Source organism: Chenopodium quinoa, unplaced genomic scaffold (assembly GCF_001683475.1).
Source record: "Chenopodium quinoa cultivar QQ74 unplaced genomic scaffold, ASM168347v1, whole genome shotgun sequence".
Lineage (NCBI taxonomy): Eukaryota > Viridiplantae > Streptophyta > Magnoliopsida > Caryophyllales > Amaranthaceae > Chenopodium > Chenopodium quinoa.
The window spans coordinates 23,082,420-23,105,079 of record NW_018742204.1 but is presented as its reverse complement, the minus strand read 5'-3'; the positions used below and the strand labels follow the sequence as shown (position 1 = coordinate 23,105,079).

Below are 22,660 nucleotides of genomic sequence, written 5' to 3'. Positions count from 1 at the left end.
AAGTTAGGGCGACGATAATTTTTGTTGCCTAAAATTGTTTTTCTTGTAGTGCTTATTATTGTCCTGACCCAAATTTAACCCGACTTGTTATTGACTCGACCCGAATTTTACCAACCCAAAAATTCAACCTGACCTGATACTAACCCGACTCGAAATTAACATGACTTGTTTTCGACCCGACCTAAATTCAACCCAAATTGATCCTGACCCGATTTCAAATCACCTTAAATGCAATTTTAACCACCTTATTATTGTTGATCAAAGCATTTTGTCTAGGGAGACCAAGTCGGTCCAGGCCAGCATAAGAAAGGAACATCATCCTCAAATTTAAGAGTTAATATAGTATACTTCCTCTGTTCTTTTTTGATTGCACCATGAGGGATTTCACACTTCCCAATGCATTACTTTAGCTATTAATATCTTCAACTTTACTTTTTAAAAATTGTAAAAAATTGATATTTGAAAAGTAAATTTTGAGACGAATCTAACTAGATCCCACATGACTATGTTTTTCCTAATGGATAAATCACAAATTATGATCAAAGAAATTAAGTGAATAGTGTAAAAGTCCTTATGGTGCAATAAAAGAAAAACGGAGGAAGTATGTTTAATCCTCAAATTTAAGAGTTAATATAGTATATGTTTATTATATGGTCAAAGGGGATAATAATTATCTTTCTATATTATAAACTATAGTTCCCTAGTATATTTCCATATATATTATAGTCAAAGGAAATAATTAGCTTGATAAAAATGATAATAATCTATTTATATTTAGTTGAACCCGAATATGACCTGACTTGGAAATGACCCAACCTGATTGTAACCTGCATATTATTGACTTGAACATAACCCGACTTGACTCCGAGAATGACCCGACTTGGATATGCCCCAACCTGATTATAACCCGCAAATTATTGACTTGAACCAAACCCGACTTGAACTCGAGAATGACCCGACTTGAAAATGACCTGACCTGATTATAACCCGCAAATTATTGACATGAATCGAACCCGCCTCAAACCCGAGAATGACCCGACCTGATTCTAACCTGCAAATTATTGACTTGAACCGAACCCGACTCGAATTGAATCCGAGAATTACCCTAACCCGTGAAAAACCGAATTAAACCCGACCTATTGTTCACTCGACCCTAATGTAACCCGACCTGATATTAACCTGACCTTAACTCGACCCAAATCCAATAAGAAGTATGACCCGACGTGACCCAACTCAAGCATGACCTAACCCAAACCCGACCCGCATAGGTTATGGAATTAATCAGAATTGAACCGACCCACTCTTACCGACCCAAACCCAACCCGTTTACCCGAATTGACAGCTCTACCCGAAACCTCCAAAATTTCTCAAAAAGCGTGGATATTAGCCTTTAATTTTGGAATTTTTTTTTTACTTTTATTCACCCAAAAATAAAAATTGCCGAAATAATTACCATGGTCCCTAATACCCTCCGGGAGTCCAATTGGCTGGGTGGAATCATCCAATTTGTCTTTAAACGACAAATTTACCGGTTTACAACTTGCACCGATTTCATTAACTCAAGATTACCACGAATATTTATAACAACATATAATGATCATATATGGATCCAAACGGAATTATATGACCCCCGAAATGTATCCCCTAAAATCTCAATGCTTTACAACACCGATCCTCAAAACATTCGAAATTTCTTAAAAATCGTGGATATTAGCCTTCAATTTTGGAATTTCTTGAATTTTTTTCGCCGGATATTAAAATTGTCGAAATGTTTACCATGGTCCCAAATACCCTCCGGGAGTCCAATTGGGCGGGTGGAACCATCCAATTTGCCTTTAAACGACCAATTTACCGGTTCACAATTTATACCGATTTCATTAATTCAAGCCTACCACGAACATTTATGACAACTAATGATCATATATGGTTTCAAACGACATTATATGGCCCCGAAATGAATTCCCTAGAATTTCAAGACTTTTCGACACCGGGCCTTGTAGACTCCAAAAAATCTCAAAGCGTGGATATAGTCTTCCATTTTTGATTTTTTTTTTTTTTTTTTTTTTTTTTACTTTTTTTGCCCGGAAATAAAAAAAAATGCTGAAATGTTTATCATGGTCTCTAATACTCTCCGGGAGTCCAATTGGGTGAGTGGAACCATCCAATTTGCCTTTAAACGGCCAATTTATCGGTTTACAACTTGCGCCAATTTCATTAACTAAAGTCTACCACAAACATTTATGACAACATATAATGATCATATATGGTTCCAAACGGCATTATATGCCCCCAAAATGTATCTACTTAAATCTAAAGGCTTTTCGACACCGGACCCCGAAACCTCGACAATTTGTCAAAAAGCGTGGATATTAGCCTTCAATTTTGATATTTTTTTACTTATCTTTGCCCGGAAATAAATTTTTTTGAAATGTTTACCATGGTCCCTAATACCCTCCGGGAGTCCAATTGGGTGGGTGAAACTTCTATTTGCCTTTAAACGGCTAATTTACAGTTTTACAATTTGCACCGATTAAATTAACTCAAGCCTACTACGAACAATTATGGCAACATATAATGATCATATATGGTTCCAAACGAAATCATATGACCCCGAGATATATCCCCTTAAATATCAAAACTTTTTTACACTGGGCCTCGAAAAATCCCAAATTTCTCAAAAAACGTGGATTTCAATTTTGGAATTTTTCGACTTTTTTTCGCCCCAAATTAAAAATTGCCGAAATGTATACCATGGTCCCTAATACCATCCGAGAGTCCAATTGGGTGGGTAGAACCATCCAATTTGCCTTTAAACGGCCAATTTGCCGGTTTATAACTAGCACCGATTTCATTAACTCAAGCCTACTACGAACATTTGTGACAATATATAATGATCATTTATGGTTCCAAACGGCATTATATGATCCCGATATGTATCCCCTATAATCTCATTTCTTTTCGACAACGGGCCCCGAAATTTTTGAAATTTCTAAAAAAAACATGGATATTAGCCTTTAATTTTTGAATTTTTTTGACTTTTTTTGCCCAGAAATAAAAATTGCCGAAATGTTTACCATGGTCCCTAATACCCTCCGGGAGTCCAATTGGGTGGGTGGAACCATCCAAATTTCCTTTAAACGACCAATTTATCGGTTTACAACTTACACCGATTTCATTAACTCAAGCCTATCACGAACATTTATGACTACAGATAATGATCATATATGGTTCCAAACGGCATTATATGACCCCGAGATGTATCCCATAGAATTTCAAGACTTTTCGACACCGGGCCTTAAAACCTCCAAAATTTCTCAAAAAGCGTGGATATTAGCCTTTAATTTTGGATTTTTTTTTGACTTTTTTTTCGCCCGCAAATAAAAATTGCCAAAATTTTTACCGTGGTTCCTAATACTCTCCGGGAGTCCAATTGGGAGTGTGGAATCATTCAATTTTCTTTTAAACGGCCAATTTACTGGTTTACAACTTGCACCGATTTACCGATTTACAACGACCAATTTAATTAACTTGCACCGAACCTGACTTGAACCGAAATTGACCCAAACCCGTTTTATCCCATCAAAACCCGAATTTAACTCGACTTGTCCCTAACCTGACCTGAATTCAACCCGACTCGAATTTAACCCAACCTGTTACAAACCCGATCCGAAATCAACCTGACTTATTATTGACCTGACCCGAATTCAACCCGACTTGTTATTAACCCGACCCGAATTTTACCAACCCAAAAGTTCAACCTGACCTGTTACTAACCCGACCCGAAATTAACACGACTTGTTATTGACCCGACCTAAATTCAACCCAAATTGTTCCTGTCCCGATTTCAAATCCCCTTAAATGCAATTTAGACCACCTTATTGTTGTTGATCAAAGCATTTTGTCTAGGGAGACCAAGTCGGTCCAGGCCAACAAAAGAAAGGAGCATCACCCTCAAATTTAGGATTTAAATATAGTATATATTTGTTGTATGGTCAAATTAAGGAGATAATTATCTTCCTAAATTATAAACTATACTTCCCTACTATATTGCCATATATATTATAATTAAAAGAAATAATTATCTTGATAAAAATGATAATAATATATTTATGTTTACTTGAACCGAATATGACCTGACTTGGAAATGACCCGACCTGATTGTAACCTGCATATTATTGACTTGAACATAACCCGACTTGACACTGAGAATGACCTGACTTGGAAATGACCCAACCTGATTATAACCCGCAAATTATTGACTTGAACCGAACCCGACTTGAACCCGAGAATGACCCGAACTGATTATAACCTGCAAATTATTGACTTGAACCGAACCCGACTCAAACCCGAGAATGACCTGACCTGAGTCTAACCCGCAAATTATTGACTTGAACCGAACCCAACTCGAACCTGAGAATTACCCTACCCGTTTTAACCCGTGAAAACCCGAATTAAACCCGAAATATTGTTCACTCGACTCAAATGTAACCTGACCTAAACCCGGCCCAAACCTGATAAGAAGTATGACCCGACGTGAACCGATTCAAGCATGACCCAACCTAAACCCGACCCGCATAGGTTATGGGTTTAATCTGAATTGACCCGACCCGAGTTGACCTGACCCTCTCTTACCCGACTCGTTTACCCGAATTGACAACTTTAGTCAAAATCATGATTGGGATGGGGATGGGGGCGGAATCAACGGGACGGGGGAAGGGAACGAGCCGGGATCGACCGGATCAGGACTGAAAATTCGTGGGGAAGGGGGTTGGCGTCTTGGCGACTTGGCAGGACATCGGCACGGTAGGTAAGGGGTCTGGGATCGGCCGGAATAAGGGGGCAGGGGTTCGGCTAGCATGGTGGGCGGTGAGAAGGTGGTTTGGTTAATGGAGTGGGAGGTGGTTTTTTTTTTTATTTTAAATTTTTTTAACCTGGTTTTTTAATTAATCATTATAGTTTTTTTATTTTTCTTTGAAAAATTAAACTTTTTTTAACCAATTAGGTACAGACACGTGTCAAATGTATGTGACCGTTGGGACCATTAGAAGCAAATTCTTATCAAAGTTCAAATTATTATAAAATAATCGAAAGTTGGGATTATTTTGGGCAAATGGAGCAAAGTTGGGATTATTCTTGTTAATTTTTATTTTATTATTTATATTTTTATAATATTCATTTTTATTGTTTTTATTTTTATGATTTATAGTTTTTTTTAATTATTTTTATTATTATGGGTCGTGTTGGCGGACCAAAACGTGCCGGCCACAGGCTTGTACTGGGTTCGTGCTAAAAGTTTTTTTGGTTCATGGCAAGGCCCACCCCTCGTTCCTGGTGCTGCGTCGTGCCGCTAACGGGCTTGTGTCGTGTCGGGCTTCTGTTGTGGGCCAGTTTGGCCCATGCCCAGCTCTATGACTCAAACTTTCTTATCTATCAAAAGATGACATATCAAATAAATCTACCCATAGTGTCTATTATTTAAGTGTCGTATCCTTTTATTAACAATTGAAAGATTTAAATTGTTAAAAACACAAAAGAAAAAAAAAATAAAATAATAATAATTAAAAAAAAAAACGATTTGATAAAATGTTAAGCTGGCTATTGTTATTTTTGTAGATTTTTCTTTATTCTCTTCCATTTAACTATGTCCATGTTGTATACTATATTAAGGTCATGCTTGGATTGGGGCCTTGGGGGTAATATATAAAAAAAAGGGGTGATAAAAGTCAAGTTAGGAAAAACACAAGTAATTAGAGGTGATGATGTGAGAGACAAGATGTTTATAAATGAAATAAGTACAAGTATTTGTAACTTGTAACATGAGGAAAAGAGAGAGGTGGAGGAATCATTATCCTCATTAATGATGATCAAATAGGTTGGGATTGCACCAATCGATTGCAATTAAGAAAAAACGAAATCTCAAACATGTACACTTTACTTTATTACGGAGTAGAAGTTATGATTAGCATTCAATAATAGTAATACATCCTAGTACATGCTACCATTTATACGTAGTATAAAATAGTAGTAGTAGTACAGAATTCTAGTAAAACATAAAGGAATTATTCAAACTTGAAATCTCAAATACAACATCAACTAACACAAGTAATTAAGGATACATACAATAAACCATAGTACTACATATAGGAACATCGATCCATAATACATATCAGATCACTGATATCAGTCTAGCTTATTATTAGGTAATCATGCATGAATATGCAATGACTTCAAGCTTTAACACCAGTGCTGGGTGGGTGGAACCCGAGCTCGGACATCTTCTTGTGTGATTCAGCATAGTGTGCGAAGAAAGCTTGTTCATCCTGCCATTGTTAAACAAATTTACTCTTGATCAGTTCATTTGATAAATTACCATATATATATCATACTATATTGATCAACTATCTTCACAGGAAATTTACTAATAAAGATCCATAAACTCACAAGTAATACCTATATAATTAGGTCTTTTTCTTTTAGACTTAATTCAGTTCAATTCAGCTCGGCTTAAAATAACAGGACTTTAGTGTTCACAACCTTTCATACATGATTCAAACAAATAATACTAGCTAACTTCCTCTGTCTCAAAATACATGCTACGTACATAACTAGTACATGTAACACGTATTGTGCACCCAATACATAATTAATGTTCTTTATGAGAATGTGTTACCTTGGCATACAGTTGAACATATTTGCTAAAAGCAGGGTCCTCGACGAGAACTTTGTCAGTGGGAAATTTCACCAGTCCAGGTTTGTCTTCCTTCCTCAAGTTTCTGATCAACCATAAATTAAGTTAAAATCTTATGAATAAAACTTAAATATAAAAGAATTAAAAAAAGTACAATATATAATTGGAACTAATTCTTGTATAATCTTACACATAATAGGAATTGTCGAATTTGAAAGGGTCCTCTGTGAAAGGACCGTCAAAGCCAGATCTATCATTGTTTGCTCGACCCTGTAAGTTAAGTACATACAAAATAAAGGTTTAAACTTGCCTGAATTAGTAATTTTAATGTTCTCTTCATTGATCTCATTTTAAAAGTATATGTACGTCAACTTTAAATTTGTATGTAGATTAATTGTTGATCGTGAAGTGAAGAAGTAGAGGTTATTATTGGCGTACCAGTGTGTGAGCACCCGATAAGACCACAATATCTCTATCGTTCAAACCCATACGGTAAAATATGTCTCTTAGATGTTTGGCATCTGAAAAACAAATTATCCAATTTATCATCAATTGCACAAATAATCCAAATTATTATCTATTGTGCAAACAAAAAAACCAACTAGGGTACAGAGGGAGTATAGTATTAAATTGGCCTAGGCCACAACTTTTAGGATTGTGAATTTTATAAGTTAAAAGAGCTTCCACCTCAAAATTAAATTATATGGCAATAAAGGTAGTAGCCTTTTAGCATTATAATTAATTAAGGGGACAAAGTTTTCTTTTTTATTTAATGAGTGATGCATATTTTAATACTCACTCTTACTTTTACATGCACTTGATTAATGTGGGATGACACTTCCAAGTTCCAACCATATGTTAATTTGCTCATGGGCTCAACATATAACCTAAATGTATACTCATATTTTATAGTCCGTAATATAATACACAAGCTTATATTTATATTTAAATTTAACAACAAGGTGAATGAATCTATTGAATCAACATCTATTATTAGTAAGGTTTAATTTGATCCATGATCTTGTAATCATAAAATAAAATTTTTACCAATAGGGTGTTTTTGTCATGATTTCCTAAATTTAAACAATTTTCAAGAGTAAATTAAATGCTTATATGTAGCCCTTAGGGCTATGTATAGCATTTTCCTAAAGATTAAACTAGTATTATTGTTATGTACCTCCATTGGGATTTGGAAGAGCACCACTGTCTTGTTGATCCCTAGAATCCTATTTAAACAGTCACAAAAATAAAATGTAGGGTGAGATTACACTAATTAAATCTGTCAAAAAAAAAAAAGATTACTCTAATTAAAGCCAGCAAAATCGATAAATAAAAAGAAAAGTTACAAGAAAATCATTTTAAAAGTCTACGTTAGTTTCATGCAACACTTACAGGACGACCGGGAATAAATGGGATTTTAGGACCTCCGGTTACTTCAACCGCAAGCACACCAGCAAGCTAACATCAACAACAATGTAACCAATGATAAGTTAAATTAACTGTACTATATTCAAGTATTTATATATAAATGCGCGTAATTACTAATTTAAACGACAAACATCCATGAACAGAGAGAGATAATAACAAGTTTTAATTTATTGTATGTACAAGTAATACAATCCCAAAGAAATTTCACCTGATAAAAGTCAGCATAAGTAACCTTGGGGTATTTAGCTTTCACTTGCTCTGTAAGATATTAAGAAAACCACAAGTCAATAATAAGTTGTATATACTTCCTCCGTTCTTTTATTATTGCACCACTTGCCTTTTTAGGAAGTTTCACAAATATTGCACCATTTCTTCTTTAGGAAAAAAATTATTTGTGTTTACACTACAAATACCCAACATACCCTTGTTTTTTCACACTTACTTTTTAATTTATCAATATGTCACATGGACAATTTTGTATTTTTACCTTTCTCTCTCTCACTTTTTTCCACTACCAAAATATTTATACCAAACCCTTATGGTGCAATAATAAAAAAAACGAAGGAAGTATAAGAATACAAGGTCAGAGCGTCCATACCCACACACGTGTACACATACACACAGAAGGAGAAGGGAATGAAATAACAAGGCAAAGTATTTTAGATGGTTAATTTTATGTACGTAGTATGTTTGACTACTCACCGCAAAAATCAACAGCAACTTTGATACCGTTGTTAGGAGGGTTGCTCAACTCACGTCTAATCGAACCATTTGGACCTCCTGTCTTTGTTTTTGCGTCATAAGTTCCTGCATCATGAAATCTACACACCAAAACCAATTCAGGATGGACCTTATAATATATGGGCTTATTAATTATTTTGAAATATTTTATATTTTCGTTTACACGACTAAGTGACTAAGTAAGGTTGTACAAGTACTAGCTAGTTATAAAATAATAAGAGCGTGTGCAAAGGTTTAATATTTTTAAATCAAACAAATAATACGGAATAATGATAACTTCTTTTATTTTTTGACGGGAAAACAATGATAACTTTGGGACAAGCTTGCTTGGTACTTTGATTTGGGACAAAGGCATCAATTCTTTTTCTCGTGGAAAAATAAACTCAATGTTTAACAGTTTACTTTATATTATGTATGAGAGAAAATGGACACAAAACTATATACAGTATATTGTTCATGTAACTTTCTACCAAATATAAAAATTAAAGGGACTAGTAAATAAAAAAAGGACTTGGTTTATTTGAGTTTAAGTTAAACAAATGTCGAAAACCTGCACCTCAAAATAAGTTGATGATAATGCATGCAGTTGTAATACAATTTCAATTTTCTACTTTTATACAGTTATATACGAGGTACCATTTTATGATTTAATTATATCCGACTAATCTAGTAGGTATCCATCCACGCAATAATGGACAGATCAGATCCATCTATATATGCAATGTTATAAGAAATTTAGGGGAGAAAAGAGAAGATTGATGATTACGCTAAACGAAGCACAATGGGAGAAAAATTCTTGTTCTTCTGAAGAAGATCAAGAAGATCTTTACGAGCACCCTCAATTTGCTTCAGATAATCTACATCAACTACGCTCTTTGTTGTGGCTGCCATGGTACCTTGTTAATAATAACTTCAAATTTTTTTTGTAAGAGGAAAAATAGAATATGATTGAGAAGCTAAGATATACAAATATGGCTTCGTGGATAGGGTATTTATATAAGGTTTCAAGTACGAAGGAAGACTAAAACAAATAGTAAAAAGTCGTTAAATTTTATTCCAAGTTGCCACATGCGTTGCAATCGATTTTCACATTAGTAAAATAATGCAAGATATGTTACATTTTCATGGGCGGCTCTTGATTAAAGCATTTTATTCTATTTAAAAAAATAAAAAATAAAAATAAAGTTTATCCTCGTCTCGTTTTATTTATTTATTTTTATTTTTTTTTGGTTCGTAAGGAGAAGGGTCCTATCGGATTGTAACCACTTACAGGTTCTTTTGGCTCCGGATAATATTAATTTATTAACTAAAGAAAATTTAGGCATAAATCTATCATTCGGACTACATACAAATGATACAATGTATAGTTTAAGATGTTTTAAGGTTGGTGACTTGCTATTGAATATTTTGATTTCATGAACTAATTTACATGTGAGTGAAAGTGTTCTTCTCATGTAAAAAATAAAGGAAGTATAAGGACATGTATTTCATATTGAAGAAAAGTAAAAGCCGTGTTCATTTTATAACATTAAGGGAGTAACTAACTCTTCTTATTGCTATATAATTTTGAAATGAAATCTTCTTGAATTTTAAAGTAAGACACCTTGATGGGAAAGCGAGTTGCTTTAAGGTATACCCGCTTGTAGGCTTGTATCCCGAGTACTATAAGGAAGACGCCTACGAGTATACATTTTGGTGTGTTAAAAATTAACAAATTTTTTTATCATCATAATGCTTCACCACCAAATTTAGTCCATAAACAATATAATTAAATTTATCAATAAGCTTTTGCATATATTTTTAATTACGATTAATACATGGCTCCAATTATTGCCTATGTAATTATTTTTTCAATACTTTTATAGCATTGCTCAATAAAATAAGTTGCATAGATCGTATAGCATTGGTAAAAAGAATATATTTAGCCTGACTTTTTTACATCGTTCACCGACCGTCGTTTAATTTGACTTTGAAATATAGTAGGTGCAAATTATTGTAAACTATGTGCTCATTTTTTTTTGTACGGAATATTGCTTTAATAAAATTATCCGAAGAGGATATGGAATTATCACAAATCAAAAAACGAAAAGATGTTAATCACTGAGATTTAGCGAGTGGTACACTATTATATTATAGAACAAAAGTAGCATAGGTATAAGATATTGATTTAATAATTTGAGCATCTCGACCTCAAGTCTTCAACTACCATGTGTCTCATTTATTCAAATCAACTATTTAAATATTATGTTTCAAAACAATTTAATAATATACGACGGATTAAAGGTATAATAATAATTATCATCATAATAATAATCTCACTTAGAACGAGTTTGGTGAGATTCGAACCTTGTGTCTAGAAATCGGAGAACTATCCAAGTATTCTAGCCTTGTATCTTAAATAATTCCTCCGTTCTTTTATTATTGCATCATGCATGTTGGGTGCACCGATTTTGGTAGTGGGAAAAAGGAAGAAAGAGAAAGGGGCAAAAGTACAAAAGTATCCATGTGATTTAAACATGAAATAAAGAATCAAGTGTTAAAAGTAAGGATATACTGGGTATTTACAATGTGTATACAAATATTTTGTTTCCTAAAATAAATATGATGTAATATTTGCAAAACTTCTTTAAAAAGTAAGTGGTGCGATATTTAAAAAACAAATGAAGTATAAATTATATATACAAATAAAAATTCTCCTATTGCTAACCTTTTTTATTAGCTTATTTAGGTCTCTTTTAAGCTCTTTAAATTAATTACCCACTTGAGTAGGTTGATTAAAGTTGTGACAAAGAAAGATTGTTAAACCAGTTGCAAATCCATGTTATTATAGGAATCAAATTCTATCATATATATCTAAATCCACTATTGTTTGATTTGGGACCGAATTAATTCTTGTCTAAGAAGTTTGTAAAAGGGAAGAAGAAGGCAGATTAAAGGGAGTTTCGATTCCAAAAGTTTTGCTACATTACACCCCACTATGAATTTAAAGAACTCGAGCCAAAATCATATTAATGGAAGCTTCTATTCCAAAATCGTATTACTTGGTCATCATATATATATAGGCAACATGGAAGTATCAAATTCTATTTGAGTATGTTCACTATTTGAGCATGTTTCCATTCATTTATTTCTTCAAAATGTTACTCCGTAATTAATGGGTGAAAATATTTTTATGTAACATAATTAGTTGAGTTTAGTTTGCCATATTTTAGATCAGACAAGAGACTCATCTTATTCAAATAAACAACCAATAGTCTAACGTAGAATGAGTATAAGGTTTGCTATTCCAAAAAAAAAAAAAAAAAAAAAAAAAAAACGAGTATAAGGTTTAAAACTATTGAAAGAGTCAAAAAGGAAGAAATTACAAAGTTGCTATCATTGACCAAATTATTGTCAAGAGAGGTTGAGGAAGATTCCTACAAACAAGGTATAAACTGATTTGGATTGGTAAAATGCGTGTGGTCAAATTGTTAAGGAGAAGATCTAGGGGGTAGAGTACGTAATTTAAGGGATGTGGACAAACACATGCATGGAATGCGGAATATTACAAGGACTGCTACCTTATTGAGTTATTGGCTATTGGTGTATTGGTGATTGAGATTTCACTTAATAGGAAAAATTGTATGTTCGATCCCTTCAATAATAATTGGGACTAAAACCTAACCACTCATAATTAATCTTCAAATATGGTTTAGCCTTGAGAGTGAATCGGGTGAGAACACTAAAAAAAAAAAAAAAAGTATGTTATTACTTAGAAACTTTTTGTTCTGTTACTTCCACTGTCAATTTTAATCATTTTTAATCTTTAAGTTTTGATCATTTTTCTCTTACAAAAATATTTCAAATGTGAAAGTGACAGAAGGGGTACATTTTAGTGTGTTATAGTATCAATGGACCAACAATGTCTAAATTCTTATGTTTTTGTCACTTATTCTTTCCATTTCTTTTCCTTGATATTTAATCTTTAGATTATGACAACCAAAATCAGTAAAATGTTCTTCCTTCAGCCTCCTAAAGTTCCAATTGTTTATTTTATAAATGCATATGGACCAGCAATACATTCAGCCAAATTCTATTCCCACTCACACTAACCCTTCTCCCTCAAGGACCATCCACCACTATCTATTGCTATAATTCAACTCTCTATCCCTTCTATTTCTTCCGTTATATAATAGTTGCAACTTTGAAGTATTATATATGAGACAAAAAAATTCAAAGTTGCGACTAATATGTAACGGAGGAAGTACCTTCCTTAGCTTGAGGCTACAGTACAAAATCAAAACCTGCTAAATCGCTAATAACAAGGAGGGAAAATTACCTCCTTGGTTAATCGTGTTTGTTACAACTACTCCAAGAACGGGTACAGCATACAATCACTGTCGTTAAGATATACTACAATATTATTTAGGCTACTATTTTAAGCCTAGAATGCTAACTAAGGAAACTAAGAAAGCTTAAGGAAATGTAAAGTGTTGTGGTTTGATTGTGTGATTCTGACTACTCTCGTTGCTTACATAGAGTGTGATTGGTGACGGTTTCACCCATTCAGTTTTCTCCTTTGGAGCCAAACATCATTCTTATTCTAAAATCAGATTCGTAAATAATACAGAGCTTAGTAGTCCTAATGCCAAGTACAATTTGGGCCGCATGACTTAACACTAAGCCCATTCGGCCTAAAGGCAAGTGTAATTTGGGCTTGTGTCCAAGTCAAACAAATATAAAAAAAAAGGAAAAAAAATGGTCTAACAATAAGTTAAATACTTCCTCCGTTTTTTTTACTTGACCCGGTTTGACTTTTACACTATTCACCACCCCTCCTTTGACCGTGTTTTGTGAATAATATGTAAGGAAAAACATATTTATGTTGATCATTTTGAATTCGTCTCAATAAGTACTATTATAATATATAACTTTAATATTTTTTAATTATGGAGAATTAAACTTATTGACCGTTAAAGTTTTGCATTGGCAAGCGTGATAAAAGAAACAAGTCAAGTAAAAAAGAACAGAGGAAGTAATACGTAGTACTCTGTAATTTTTTGATGAATATCAAGAACAATTTATTAAAACTAATGTATGATTTATTTTTTATTTATTATTTTTTATTTATTTTTTGAAGAAATATACTAGTATGAACCAAATTTAGAATCTATAATAATGGCATATAATTTGGGCCAGCATCAAACTTAAGATTAATTTTTTAGTATAGACTTCACTACTTAAGAACTTAAGATCCATAGTCAAATTTAAAATTCCCCCGTGATAATATATACAACAATACAACTATACAAGTAGTAAACATAACCTCTAATAATAGAGGGCCTCTATTATATACAAAGAATAAGTATATATATACGTAGTATATATATACGTAGTATACATAACCCAATAGTATTATAATCCGTACTCATGTGCTGTTTGATTGGTTATTGTATTCATATAGTGGATAGACAATTAGACATCATTATGCATGCTCTCGAGATTTGAGATTATCCAAGTAGGAATCTTGGTAATTGGCCAGTGCCCAGTGGTAATAAACTTAAACTTACTTATCTTTATTACTTTACGTGCATTTTATTTATTTTTATGGTATAGAGATATTCACTAAGAATAAAAACAGAACTTCATCTCAACGACTCAACTCTTGAGTTGAAATTTTTTCTGTGGAGGCGGATGCACCATTCTTGGTGCATCCAGTATTCTTTAAAAAAAGATGGAATGAACATTTAGCTATTCAGTAAAGAACATATAGTTGTTTTGTAAAGAACATATAGCTATTTTATAAAGAACATCCAGTTTTATACGTTTTTTTGTAAATCTAAAGAACATTTGTAATATTAGTAAAAAACATGATAATATTAAAGAACATTATTCATTTAGTAAACGTACATTTGGTATAAATGATCATGTATGTATATGAAAATGTACATTTTACTGTATTATAATGTACATTGTATTATATTCTAATGAACATATATGTTATAATGTTGGTTACATGTGTTTTATGTACATTGTATTATTTGCATCATATAAGTATATGAAAAAAGAACATTTTACTGTATTTTAATGTACATTGTATTATTTGGATTTACAACTTTTTCTAAATTTGTCTATTTGCTTGCTTTCTTCTTCCAAAATATATTAATTGGTTGATCTTCTTCAAGAATTTCATTCTATTTCTCATTGCAACAACAAAATTATATCAAAATCGCAATTAATTTTCAATAAAATCAAATATTACAATTTTCAATCAAATTTATAAAAAACAAATACTCAAACTCAAAATAAACAAGTATGAATGTCAAATAAACAAGTATAAATGTCGAATTTGGTCTTACCTTTCGTTTTTATTTGTCATCTTGAACAATTTTGGGCTCAAAATTTCGAATTTCTTGAAATTTTGTTTGAGGTTTGAGGAATTTAAATGGGTTTGAAGTTTTGTTTGGAGAGAGAAAGTGAACTTTTGGTAAAAAAATTGAAATGATTTGTAATTAATATATGGTAAAAAAAAATTAATTATAGTACTATTTATCTATTTCATTATACAAAATTTCTTTTAAAAAAAATATATATACAAAATTGTTGCATAAAAAACTGATGTACATTACAAATGAACACTATGTTCTTTTATGTATATGTCCATGTACATTATAAATGACTACTATGTTCTTTTATATGACCATGTTCATTAATATATATCTGAATGTTCATTCCGCCTTTTTGTATTTTGGAGCAGATGCACCATGTGGATCGTGCATCCGCCTCCACGAACCAACTATTGCTCTTGAGTACCCCAAATACTTAAATCAATTAATTTAATTAAAGTAGTTGACATCTACAAATTAAGCTTACTTACTGAAAATATACTTTATGAAATTCAATATGTCGATAGTTCATACAAATCTGCTCCGTACTAGCTAACAATCAAATTAAAAGACAAAAGAAATCAATACAGTGAAGCAGGTATTAATATCATATTAAGATAAATTATAAACATCTTCATGTTTACGTACGATTCATTTATTGCATGCAGGGAGGCTAGGAACGCTGATTTTCTCAAAGCAAGTTCCTAGCACGTACAGTATTCCCCGTTACAACACGTTGTTATTACACACCTCAAATTCATACCATAATAGATATATATAGTACAACATTGCCAGTTAATTCTTGAAGTCATTATATATAATATATATATGAACTCCAAGAAATTAATTTTAACGTTCATTATAAAGACTGTTACAGTTAACAGCCATTATATGGCCTATATAAGTATATATGGCCATATATGTATAGCAGGCAATTTAGCAGTAGCCTGGACAGCAGCCATTTCCGGACGAATAGGGTTGAGCGTATCCATATTGTCCGGGACAGCAGCCATCATTGACTTCGCCGTAGGGCTTAGCACACTGATCAACCTCCTCGTAGCATCTGTTGTCTTCATACATGCTGGATCCCTCGTAATTGAATCCTAGCTCGGACAACTTCTTGTGTGAATCCGCATAATCTCTAAAGAATGCTCTTTGATCCTGACAATTTCAAACAATATCATCTTTATAAACCAAAATTTACTTACAGAAATTGATAGAGTATAAAACATATTTCTGGGCCTCAACCATCAGCTTAACCTTTTGGTTGAGTTGGTCCTCTAACAGAAATAAACCTAATGTGATATTTACTTATCAAAGTGGATCATCATACGAGAAAACATGTGGCAAAAAATAAAATTTTAGTAGACTAATTTGTGCATGATAGTGAAGTTGACATACCCTAGCGTAGAGCTCAACAAAGGGACGGAAGCGAGAGTCAGTTAAAAGAGCCTTGTCAGTTGGAAATTTCACCAATCCTGGGGTATCACCTCTTAGTAGTTCTCTGATCAAATCACACACAAAAAATAGTCAAATTCATGATATTAGCCCATTATAGATGTGTCATGTTGATTCAAGAATGTTCAAATATACACAACCTATTCTTATTAGCTAACTAAAAACAAGTATTCGAGAGATTGTTTTTGATACATCTATATGTTTGTGAAAGAAGTTTAGGGTGCTACTATATACAGATTGGAGTGTACTACGTACAAGATAGAAATAAAATCATAAAATAGTGATGCATCGTATGGATCGAAAAAGGAAAATGTTTGAACAAGTTGATATATAAAGTACTTACACAAAGTAGGAGTTATCAAACTTGAGAGGGTTCCGGGTGAAATTGCCTTCAAAGCCTGATCTATCCTTGTGTGCTCCACCCTTCAATTTTCAAAACAAATCACAATACAAAAATTAAGTATTTATTTATTGCTTTTTAATACCCATATTTGATTGATACATAGTTGGACTAGAGTGTCTCACCAGTGCATGGGCCCCGGAAAGTACCACAATATCCTTGTCATTGAGGCCTATTCGGTAAAACACATTTCTGAGATGATCCGAACCTAATTATAACCCATATTTATGTGTGAGTAAATATCAAATACGGAGTATGTATATATTTACTGTGGTCGCAAACTAAAAAGAGACGGATGAAGTATGGTGTACCTCCTCTAGGGTTTGGGATGTTGTCTTCGTCTGGAGCATCAGCGTCCTATTTGAAAGATGATAATTATAAGGTGCTATATGTAATGCTTATTTGCCAAAAACAAAAACAAAATCAACATTACATGTACTAAAAACAGGTTATGATAATACTTACAGCGCGACCTGGAACAAAGTCAATAGCAGGACCTCCGGTTACTTCAATTGCAACAATCCCAGCAAGCTGAGAGAAACAGTAATTTTAAATTTATATAAAAAAAAAATATCAATTAGTTAGTCACACTAAAATGACTCGTTTCTTGTATTATGGAATCATCAAATCAAATACAAGTACAAACACAAAATTAAAGTAAACTTTGCCTTATATGAATTAACATAACATAGTAGAAGAATCAACTCCAATCCCACACTAAAAAAAAAAATAATAATGAAAAAATCTAACTCGGAATACATGTGATACTATTACCACATAGCTAGAAAAAATTACATAAAAATTTGAAAAGTGTTCTCGAATTTTATTTTATTTTATTTTTTTTAAGAAATTTTGTTAAATGCAATAATATGTACTACTAATAATTTTAGCTAGAAATTTTGTTAAATTTCGTACCTGATAAAGGTCAGCATATGTAATATCAGGGTGCCTTCTCTTGATTTGTTCTGTAAAAAGGGGAATATATTAAAATTGCATACAAAAAAAAAACATAAAACCAAAAAATATTAAGTTTTAAATTAGGCTTTGCATGATAATTTGTTATTCTAAAAAATTACGTGTATGTTCTTTGTTATTATTAAGTTTTATATATGTATGGCCTACTAGCTACTTCACAAGTTTGAAAATTTCTTGTCAAAAAAAAATGAAGTAGCTAAGCTAGTAGAGAATTGAATTGGATAATCTTACCACAAAATCTAACAGCATTTTCGATTCCCTTGTTTGGAGGACGGCTCAACTCCTGAGTAAACCTAACGGAGCCATTTGCACCACCTCGTCCTGTTGATGCATCATAGTTTACTGCATCATGAAACCTACAATATTCCCATACCAACTTAGTAAGTAGCTAATTAGTATGATAGTTTGGTTTTAATTAGATCAGTATTGTAAAATTACACATAAATTTGTATGTTTTTATAGTGCATAAAACATATTCCTGTACCTTAAAATGAAAATATAAAGAAAATATGTTGAACAAATAATTAATCAAAAGGAGAGAAATTACGCTAAGCGAAGGAGAATAGGAGCAGAGTTGTTATTGTTTTGGACGAGAGATTGGTGAAGGTCTCGACGAGCAGCCTCAATCACCCTCCAATAGTTTTCTTTCACGATTGGTACTCTTCCCATTTTTGCCTTGATCAAAATTTTAACTCAAACAATTTTTTTTTTTATATTCTTGATTTATTCTTTGTTTGGAACAACCGTCTGTTTAAATAAGCAAGGAGACAGATTTTAAAAATATTGCTTGTACATGTGTGATATAATTTGTAAGTGGCGTCCGAATATGCAACTTTTTTTAGTGTGTGCTCATAAATTCTAATCTGCCCTGTAGCTAAAAAAGCAAGGATTCTCATGCTCCATAATAAAAAAATAAATAAACAAATTTGTAAGGAAAAAATATATGGTATCTAAAAATTTGTTACAAAGTGATGTAACCGGTGTTATATCATTTGTTTAATATTCAAAGGCACTAACCTAGCAAAGGGAAAAGTCTATAAGTAAAGTGACTAAGTATATATACCGTGTATATTCTTTCAATTTCAAATGTAATCAAGCAATTGAAATATAAACATACCAAAAAAAAAAAAAAAAAAAAAAAAAAAAAAAAAAAAAAAAAAAAAAAAAACCTTCTAGCACAAGTGCCAAGTTCGGTTTACTAAAAATGACAACAAATATAAATCAAATATCAATAATACGCTTGGCAATCCGACTCCAAATTAAAATTACACCCCGTTCCAATCCATATTATCAATTAATAACATGTCACAGAATCAGTCTTACCAAAAATTATGCTTTTAGAGCTGTGATACGTAAAAAAATATTTATTGGTTGTAGGCTTGTTGCAATAATACACAATAAGATTTCGGAGGAAAATCATAGATGCACCAACACAACACATGGAACCAATTCTATCGAATCCTATCATGGTATTGATAGATAAACTATTAAATTTGTTCAATTCTACACGTTCACATCGTAAACGAGAGAAAATAATAATAATAGATATATTGAACATGTAATGTATAAATGTATTGGTGTCAAAGCTGTTGGCTATCCAACTTGATTAGATCAGCCACTAAGGTAGAATCAAATTCTAATTGACCTTTGGTATTGGTTTCTTATCTAGAATATCTACGTTTCCCTTTTTTTCTTTTCTAGAAAGCCTTTCACAATATACTCGTATAAATTTCCTCTTTAAATTGTATAAATTTCTTCATTTAAGTAAATATTTTGCTTAAATGGTCTTTTTTTACAATGATAACACAAGTTAAACAATAGCAATCGATTTCAATTAACTTTTTTTTTCTTAGCTTTCAACCCTAATGGATAAAACTATTAGGTGATCCTATCATCAAGGTATGGAGAGAATTTGATTAGTCTTAATTAGCAAATCGTTAGGGTCCTAATACATATTGTATTGGTGAAGTTAGAAGCATGCAAATTGATTTATTATTGATCCGCATTATTCATAAATATAGTCTTTAGTCTTCTGGTAAGAAGAACGACGACCTTGTTAGACTATGATCTCTTACAGATTAGGAGCGCCCAAACCAACTACACGAGTCATGCTATTTTACTCAATATTCATGCTATTTTTTTCTATTTTTTTTTTTTTAACAAAGAGTACATTAAATGAAGAACAAATTAAATTTCATCCTAACAAGGCTAAAAGAAACAACAAACCATAGACCAAACAAAACGGGCAGCACACCAAACCCAACCCATAGACAAGTCATCATAGTGGGCTAGTACAGGTTGCAGCTTGACTCTTTTCAAAATCTTTAAGGCCGGCTAATTCTAAAATTGGGCCTTTTTGGTTCAACGAGCTGGTAACCTAGTATGGACTTGATTGAAGATCCATACTAGAGTGATACAGATTTAAGATCCCATAAATATCTAAATATGATCTGTTTAGTACAACATGAAATGACTCTGATCCTAATTCTATTGCTTGGTTCATGAGTTAATCTAATAAGATCGCATATAACTATATTTGCTAATATGTATAAATCATAAAAGATCATCAAAAGAAGAGGTTTGAATAATAATGTAAACTTATAAATAAATAAACAAAGTGAGTAAGAAACTAAAAACTAGATCATGATTCAAGAATGGGAAGGGAATTCTCACTGCACTCAACTTTTTGGTGATGTTAGCACATGGAAGTGATAAATCGTGATCATTGACCCACACTACTTACACTTTGTGTAACATACAACCAATATGGCAACATACCATCCTCAATTCCTCATATATAATAGTCATAACGTTTATGATCGTCCATATTTTTAAAATTATAAAGTGACTTATAAGTTTATACATTGTTTATTTTAAAATTGGTTATTTGCATCAATTTGATATTTTTAAGAATGCCAATACACATTTTAATGATTGATATTTGTAACTTTTTTTTTATCTAGGGAGATATTTATAACTATCTATTACTCATACAATGCAAGTAGTTTATAAAAAGAAACGTTCACATAATACTGTATTATATATGTGGCATTGGTAATTCAAATTAGCTCAATATATCCTTCATGTCTATTAATTACAGATTACCACTAGGCACTAAGGACATGTTCACATTTACTTAATTACAGTTCAGTTCAGTTCCAATCTATTCAGTTTAGTTCGATCAGTTCAGTTCAGCTACAATCTGTTCAGTTTAGTTCGATCAGTTCAGTTCAGCTTCTAATTATTCTCTCTCATAAAATATTCATTTCATCTCAGTTCAGTCCTAAGAGGGTATTTTATAAATTATTGAAGAAGTTAGATGTTCAAAAATGAAAATGCATTAGCATAGCCATTAGCATGATGATTTTTTACATACAATATTACATCTTAAGTTATCTTAATATGTGCATGTTAACAGTAAAGCACATGGCAGCAAATATGCTGGCAACTTCTGCATTGTAGTCGACAGTAGAGATCCAGTTTGTCAGTTATTGAGTACGAGTACATACGAGTATTCAATTTTCCTCCACTCTCATGCATGTCGTAGTTTCTTACTGTATTAATTAAGCTCACTATAGCTTGATTGCTTGAATTTAATATTGTACTGTCAACATGATGATTGTACTTTGTATTTTGCAAGTTAAATGTACAAAGATTTTACGTATAAAGTATAATACATACAAGGTTATATTTGATTTGTTATGATATTAAGGGCATGTTCTTCAGCTTAATTTCATTTTAATTCAGTTTAGTTCAGCTCCAATCAGATTAATTCATTTTCTAATTTCATTTTCTCATAAACAATTTATTTCGGTTCAGTTAATCAGAACAAGCCCTAAATTAGAAGAAAAATTAGATAAAATTAGTTTAATTAAGTTAAAATCAGATACGAAGTATATGTACATGTTTTCTACATTTTCGTATACAGATTAATTAGTTAGTTAGATTTAAATAAAATTTAACAAAAAATGTTCAAAGAAGACAAATTCTTCCACGATGTTTTAATAAATTTAAGCATTTTTATCTACACTTATTAAGTATCAAAATAAAAATAAAAAATAAAAAAAAAATTCCGAATATACAAGTTGACAAAATAAGTTTCAATAAGTTGCTAAACACTTGTGCAAGTAAAATAAGTTTTTTTTTTAAATTTATTTTATTTTTTAACAAGCAAAAGAAGTTAAATACTCCCTAAGCTCTTACAAGTCAAAATAAGATACTTGTACAAGAGAACACACTCAAAAAGTGCAAATAACATGAGGAAAATGATGAACAATACGTATATGAATATTGCAAAAATTTAATCAATTTACAAGTATCATTTTAAATTTTTAATACTCATATGTCACCAACTTTTGTATATGAATAGTATAAAATTTTTTAAAAATACATCTATTTATAAATGAAGGGTGTACTTTTTTTTTTCGCCAAAGTCTCATCGTTATAAATATAGGGTGTAATTGTTTAAAAAAAATACGGAGTACTCCGTGTATATATATAGGGTGTTATTAAGAACAAATGAAGTCTTTATTCACCTACTTAAATGGGTACGATGTACACGATTGACGACTTTCCTTAAAAAATGGGGAAAAAATAAAAAATGAT

At 31.9% G+C, this 22,660-nt stretch overlaps 1 protein-coding gene and 1 pseudogene across 1 annotated transcript; both read right to left on the bottom strand.

Annotated features, from left to right (window-relative positions):
- Positions 1-5,930: 5,930 nt before the first annotated feature.
- On the bottom strand, positions 5,931-9,834 carry LOC110724440 (L-ascorbate peroxidase 3-like). Its single transcript, XM_021903860.1, has 9 exons — positions 9,624-9,834; positions 8,819-8,937; positions 8,325-8,374; positions 8,081-8,146; positions 7,866-7,914; positions 7,127-7,209; positions 6,879-6,958; positions 6,671-6,773; positions 5,931-6,320 (listed from the first exon to the last, which is right to left on the bottom strand). The coding sequence occupies exons 1-9, from the start codon at positions 9,746-9,748 to the stop codon at positions 6,228-6,230; spliced, it is 768 nt and encodes a 255-aa protein (XP_021759552.1). The 5' UTR covers positions 9,749-9,834; the 3' UTR covers positions 5,931-6,227.
- Positions 9,835-15,807: 5,973 nt separating this feature from the next.
- LOC110724433 lies at positions 15,808-18,830 on the bottom strand (annotated as a pseudogene).
- Positions 18,831-22,660: the final 3,830 nt, after the last annotated feature.